At 61.9% G+C, this 6715-nt stretch overlaps 1 protein-coding gene across 1 annotated transcript in view; it reads left to right on the forward strand.

Annotated features, from left to right (window-relative positions):
* Positions 1-6707, forward strand: part of ALDH4A1 (aldehyde dehydrogenase 4 family member A1) — a 25754-nt gene extending 19047 nt beyond the window's left edge. The window contains exons 10-16 of the mRNA XM_029945893.1: positions 543-550; positions 1657-1730; positions 3370-3566; positions 3741-3788; positions 4566-4718; positions 5326-5447; positions 6169-6707. Coding sequence (XP_029801753.1) covers positions 543-550; positions 1657-1730; positions 3370-3566; positions 3741-3788; positions 4566-4718; positions 5326-5447; positions 6169-6364 — 798 coding nt within the window. The 3' untranslated portion in view covers positions 6365-6707. The remainder of the gene's footprint in view (positions 1-542; positions 551-1656; positions 1731-3369; positions 3567-3740; positions 3789-4565; positions 4719-5325; positions 5448-6168) is intronic.
* The last annotated feature ends 8 nt before the right edge of the window (positions 6708-6715 follow it).

Consider the following 6715-nt stretch of genomic DNA (forward strand, 5'->3'; position numbering starts at 1 on the left):
GGGGGGTTTGGCCCCAGGACCGTAAGGCCCCGTGAGCCCGCCGGGGTGTCTGGACTTCATCCCGGAGGTGACGGGAGCCATAGACAGCTTTATGCCTGGGGCGTAGATTAAGCAGTTCTGTTTCAAGCAAAGATTACTAATGGTGGTTCTCCAGCTGGCCCTGGGAAATGGCTCTGTTTTCTTTGATTCCTTATTGAGTCAGACCAACCTTGTAGAGTTGGGGCCGTTTCCTGCAAAAATCAATGTTTGAGATCTCAAGCTGCTTCTGCGCACCGGACCCCTCTGGGCCTGCATGTCCCACGTGGTGCGCTCTGGCCAGAGGCGGGGTTGGGGTGCTCTGGGGTCCCCGCCACCCTCACCAGGCCCCCGCTCTCCGCGCACTTGGTGATCCGTTCCCAGCCTGGCCCTGCTGGGCCCCTGCATTTGCAGCCTCTGTCCTGCACGGTCGCGCTGGCTGCTCACCAGTGACCAGAGGCGGGAGGCCGGGGAGGAGGCTGTCCACATGTCCGCGTGTAGAAGGGACAGCGAGAGCCTGACCAGAGGAGAGATGGTGAGAATGGATTCCAGAGAGCAGGCGGCAGGGAGATGCCAGGGGGTTGGATCAGTGGTGGAGGGCTGCAGGGGGACTGTCCGGGCTCTGGCAGAGGACCCAGAGGGCACCAAGGCAGGCCCCTGGGGGGCTTGGGTGAGAGTGACGGACCCCATGCCACCCACCTTGAGGTGCCTGCGGGTCATCTGAGTGGAAATATTGGGCTCTGCCCTGGGGTCCTTCTGGGTGTCCGCGGGGACACCTGTGGTGGCTTCCAGTCTCCCTTCCCCACCCTCAGGCTCCCCTACCCCCGCCCCCCCGCCCTTCCTGCTAGGCTTTGCCGGGTGTGATGGCAGCGTTAGAATTGCTGAGGACGACCGTTTTCCAAAAAGACCCGCTCTGCCAGTGCAGGCCCTCCGGGTCCCTGCCTATTAGCGGGCGGAGCGGGCCTGGCCCCCATTTGCCATGCTCCGATGAGCAGCGGGCTTAAAGGTAGGAAAGTCATAAATTAGTATTAGCTACTGTGTCGCAGGCTCCCCGGTGATTAGCATTTTTATTGTTTTGTGGTGCTGAGGTTGGTCACACTTGGATCTTGGGGAGGAGGTGGGGGCCTGAGCTCCCTCTCTCCCAGGACCCTCCTGGGACGATTTGGCCCCTGGAGCCTGGGTGCTGAGCTGGGGGTGCCCCTCCCAGACCATGGTGGCGTCTTTCCCCCTCCAGGCACCCACAGCATGGCTGGTGCTGACCTGAGCCCTTGGCTCATGGTAGTGCTGTCACAGAACAGCTCGGCCAGGCGTGGTGCCCTCCAGTGCCCGGATGAGGTACCCAGTTTGAGGCTCAGAGAGGTTGAGTCAGGACTGCAGGGTCACATGGTCATGAGTGTCTGGGGCAGGCTCCCCAGCCTTCTCTGCGTCTTCTTGCCACCAAGCCTGCCCTTGCTGCCTCCCCATGGGCCCCGTGCACCTGTCTCAGCTGCCTCCGCCTACTCAGTTCCCTGCCACCCTCGCTGGGACTCCTGCCCCCACCTGCTGGGCTTTTGGGCCCCTTGCTGTGGTGGTGCCTGCCCCCCGCCCCCCAGGGCCCTCGCTGTCTCGGGGCCCTCAGCCTGGCTTACCCTCTGGTTTCAGCACCTTCAAGCACCTGTGGAAGCAGGTGGCCCAGAACCTGGACCAGTTCCGCACCTTCCCACGCCTGGCGGGAGGTAAGGCCCCCCTCCTGGCACCCTCCTCTGTGGCCCCAGGGACCCCTCCCCTGGCTGTCGTGAAAGAGGAAGAGGCAAAGGTGAGGTCCCCATAGGTGGGGCGGCCCTGCGGGAGCTGAGAAGTGAGGGCCTTAGGGGCGGAGCCTCGGCTCTGCTAGATTTGGGGTGGGGGGGTCGCACCAAGCACTTAGGCCTCAGAATGAGCATTTTTTCATCCATCCATTCCTTCATTCGTTCATCATTCAGCAAATAAAATGTTAAACATCTATGGAGGCATTTCTGGGGACCAGGGATGCGGGACGGGGAGAGACCCGCACCCAGCCCTCAGGAACTCGAGTTCCAATAGCGGAGGGGACAGGGGACACGCAGTCGATGATGCTGGGCAGTGAGAAGAGCTGCGCAGAGTTCACAGAGGGAAGAGGGGGTGTGCGGAGGCCCCAGGGCTGTCCAGGGTCACGCTGCACACGGCGGAGAGGGGGCTGGTGGTTCAGCATGCTCGCTCCTGCGCTGGTCCTGGCTCTGATGAGGGGGGTGGCCGGGGAAGGTGCACCACTGTCTGCCAGCCTCGTCACTTGTACCCCGATCCACCCGTTATATAAGGTGGGGAGCAGTGAGTTGTGGGCGGTTTTCTGTTCTCCGCCTCCTTCCCGCTGTGCCCTGAGGAAGAGAGACCGCTGCTTGCTCCACCGAATCCTGGCCTCGAATCCCGGCCTGGAGCCTTCATCTCTCTGTGCTCCTCTCCTCCCCTCCCCTCCCCTCCCCTCCCCTCCCCTCTCCTCTCCCCATCTTTTTTCTTTTCTTTTCTCTTTTCTTTTCAAGATTTTTGTCTGAGTGATCTCTATGCCCAGCATGAGGCTGGAACTCATGACCCAGAGATCAAGAGTCTCAGGCTCTGTTGACTGAGCCAGCCAGGCGCCTCTGCGGCTTTCCTGTCTTTAAAATGGGAATATGCTAACCACTAGCTCAGAGCCTGGAGCCTGCTTTGGATTCTGTGTCTCTTTCTCTCTCTGCCCCTCCCCTGCTCACGCTCTGCCTCTCTCTCTCTCAAAAATAAACAAATGCAAAAAAAATTTTTTTAGAACGGAATGATCATGGGAGGCTGTGTGAGGCTTTAGTGAGACAAAGCAGGAAGTGCTTGGAGCAGGGCCTGGAAGGTGGTCAGTGCTTTGTGCCCAGGGTGGGGTTGCTGCCGTTAGCTGAGGTGGGAGGGAGCCAGGGCCTGGAGGCTGAGGAAACTGGGAAGGGTTTCCGATGCCCTGGGTTAGGGAGGAGGGGCTGGCCCTCAGACTGACATGGAGCGGACCCTTCTATCCTCTAGCTGGGTTGGGGGTTGGGAGGATACCAAGAAAGCTGTGCCCACTTCTGGGAGTGCGTTGGCCCCCGGGAGCCTGGGCGTCTGGTGCTTTTTCTGCCTTGATGGCAGGCAGCACCCCTGCGCCAGCCTCAGTGTCCTCAGCCGTAGAGCAGGACTAGGGCCTGGCTCGCTGGCTTCCGGGATGACGGCCAGCTGAGACCCTGCATTCTCCCAAGCCCATCCGCCAGTGTGGGGCCTGGGTGCACCTGTGCACAGGTGCAGGTGACGTGACGGGTGCCCTGCTGGCCGGGAAGCCTGACCCCACCCGCCCCCCTCCCCCCGCAGAGTGTGGTGGGAAGAACTTCCACTTCGTGCACTGCTCGGCCGATGTGGACAGCGTGGTGAGCGGGACCCTGCGCTCGGCCTTCGAGTACGGCGGCCAGAAGTGCTCGGCCTGCTCCCGCCTCTATGTGCCTCAGTCGCTGTGGCCGCAGATCAAAGGGCGGCTGCTGGAGGAGCACGGCAGGATCAAAGTGGGCAACGTGAGTGGCACTGCACCCCCGCCGCGGCCCAGCGGGCGGCTGATGGGATTGGAGGCTCCCGCACCGTGGCTGTGGCGGTGGCAGGGCTGGGATGTGCGGGGAGGGGGCTCCCTTTGTCTCCGGCCTGCAGCGACTTGGTGACTCTGTCTCTTCTGGTGCCTCCCTTGCCTCCAGCCAGCAGAGGATTTTGGGACCTTCTTCTCTGCAGTGATCGATGCCAAGGTTCGTGGGGGGCTGAGCCCTGGCCTGGGTGGGGGAGAGGGAGGAGGAAACATGGGGGCCTTGACTGGGGGCGACCCAGCCCCCCTGCTTCAGGCAGCGTGCACGGTCTGACAGCCCCACAGACACCCCCGCCCCGAGCTTGGAAAAGGCAGAAACGTCCATAACCAGAAATCTTGCTTCCAGGCAGCCTGCACCCACGCTCGACGGGCCCCCTCCTAGTTCAGGTTCACATGCACCCAGAGGGGCCTGCCTGTCTGAGCCCAAACACATGTGCACATACGTGACCTCCACGAGCACATTCGTGATCTTGGTGTGCAGGCACGTCACCCACATAAACCTCCATGTTCACGTGTATGTAGGCACACATGCATCTCCCATAGACACAGATGCACCCTGTGTGCATGTGTGCGTTTTCATGGGTGTGTTCACACGTATACAGGCGCGTGTCACTCTGCACGTATATACATGCACATACCTGAACGTGAGGACACGGGACCACGCCCAGGTGTGTGTGTACGTTACTGGGCGTGTCGTGTTTCTGGAATCGTAGTTGTGGTTCCGCCACACGCGTCCTCACACACACGCACACACGCTCTCGCAGGAGTGTGCACAGCTGCCCTCGCCTCCGCCGTGGCTCAGCCAGACCTTGGCCCTTGCCCTCTTCCCGCCCCCCCCCCCCAGCTTCATAATTTGGGCCCTTTGGGGCGTGTTGGGGGTGCTGCTGCGTGCCATCACCTCCGGCCGGTCTGTGACGCCCTCCCCCTCCTCCCACCCCAGTCCTTCGGCCGCATCAAGAAGTGGCTGGAGCACGCGCGCTCCTCACCCAGCCTCACCATCCTGGCCGGGGGCAAGTGCGACGACTCCGTGGGCTACTTCGTGGAGCCCTGCATCGTCCAGAGCAAGGACCCCCAGGAGCCCATCATGAAGGAGGTGACTGGGGCGTAGAGAACGGTCTCCCACCGAGCACAGCGCACGCGGGGCCCTTGCACATGGGTGTCTTCTGGTATTATCCCATTTCACAGACAGGAGTGTGAGGTAGGTCCCGGAAGGGGAGTGTCTCACTACCCACTCCCAGTGAGAGCAGGGCAGCCCCACTGACCCCAGACTCAGTGCTCTGTCCTTGACATTGCCGACCCTGGTGGTGTCATAGCACTTCCGCCGTTCACGGCCACCGAGGCCACCGTCACGACCTTAACAGCGAACATTTACAGACTCCTATCTTGGCACCTGTCTGGTGGGAGGTGGTGCTACTATTCCCATCTTATAGATGACCAACTGCGGCTCAGAAGTCAGGGCACTCGCCCAGGGGGACAGCGCAGGGGTGGTAGAGGGCACAGCGGTGGCTGTCGAGGAGGGCCAGTGAGCTTCCTTGGGTCCTTTGCCAGGTCAGGGAGGGGCAGGCAGGGCAGGACCAGGGCCACCTTCTTGCTGGTGCGGAGCTGTGGGCAGAGCCCTGGGGACTGGGGTGTGCCGGGGGACGGGGAGGCCTTGGGGCTCTGGCCCGGGTGGGAGACCTGACCCTGGGGCTTCTGTCTAGGAGATCTTCGGGCCTGTGCTGACTGTGTATGTCTACCCGGACGACAAGTACAAGGAGACACTGCAGCTGGTGGACAGCACTACCAGCTACGGCCTCACGGGGGCAGTGTTTGCCCAGGATAAGTGAGTAGCCGCCGCCCCTCTGCTCTTGTCCTGGAGTCCTGTCCCAGCCCACCCTCCTGGACGTGGATCCCCGTAGAAATGCTGCCCCTTCCCCTCACCTCAGTCCTGACAGGCCTCCGGAGCAGGGGTGCACAGAGCGCAGCTAGGCTCCTATTTGAAATGTAGATTCTGAGGTCTTGTTATTGGGAGCATGGCTGGGGAAATCCGTGCTTTTGACCAGCTCCCCTGGGTCTGAGGGGACCCCACTGAGAAGGTCCTCACCGCATGCTGCAGAGCAGGAAAATTGGGGCCAGGGGCCAAGACGCTAAGCCTGGGACTTGGCTTTTCCTCCGTGGCACTAGCCTCCACCCTGGCTCTAAGAGCGTGGAGTTGGGATTGGAAGCTGGGGGCAGGGTGGCCGTCTCGGGGTTCCCCCAGCTCCTGGGAGGGGCAGGGAAACTGGACCGGCACAGGCCACGTACGTGCAGCCTGACACCCCTGTCCAGCTCTTGCAGTAGCCCCGTGAAGGAGGCGTGCCAGTCACTTTCCAGAAGACGAGGAGGCTCAGGGGCTCTAAGACGCTGCCCAAGGGCCCTCAGCTAGTGGCCAGCCCGTGTCATGGGCCTGGCCTAGGGCTGCGGCTGGGCAGCCGGTGGGGGCTGGGCTGCATGGTGGAGGAGGTCGGACCTGGGGCTGGTGCGGGGTGAGCCGGCTGCCCTCACATCACTGCCCTGCCTTGTAGGGATGTTGTCCAGGAGGCCACAACGATGCTGAGGAATGCTGCCGGCAATTTCTACATCAACGACAAGTCCACAGGCTCGGTGGTGGGCCAGCAGCCCTTTGGAGGGTCCCGAGCCTCTGGTGAGTCGGTCTCCCTTTCCGAGGAGGAGGCAAGTTCCTGGTGGGTGGCCTTGATCCCCTCATCTCAAGGGTGTTAAGTGTCATAGGAAAACATTGTGGGCCAGATGCTGGGCTGTCTTCTTCCCATTTTATAGAGGAGTAAACTGAGGCACAGGGAGGGGAGGTGACTTGTTCTAGGGCACGTGGCCGGGTGGGTTCTAGCACCCACACCTTTTACCACCATGTTCTGGTCACTTTGGTGTCGTCCCTCGTGTTTACGGTTGGGGAAACTGAGACTCAGAGCAGGTGGTGACTTGCCCTAGGTCCCAGCCGCCTTGTGGCAGAGCCAAGGCCAGAGCCCGGGGCTCCTGGCTCCCAGTGCAGTGCTCTCTCCACAGTGCTCCCAGACACTCCTCACAGGTGGGGACACAGACCCCGGGAGCGTGGGT

The sequence above is a fragment of the Suricata suricatta genome, chromosome 8, assembly GCF_006229205.1.
Source record: "Suricata suricatta isolate VVHF042 chromosome 8, meerkat_22Aug2017_6uvM2_HiC, whole genome shotgun sequence".
Taxonomy (NCBI): Eukaryota; Metazoa; Chordata; class Mammalia; order Carnivora; family Herpestidae; genus Suricata; species Suricata suricatta.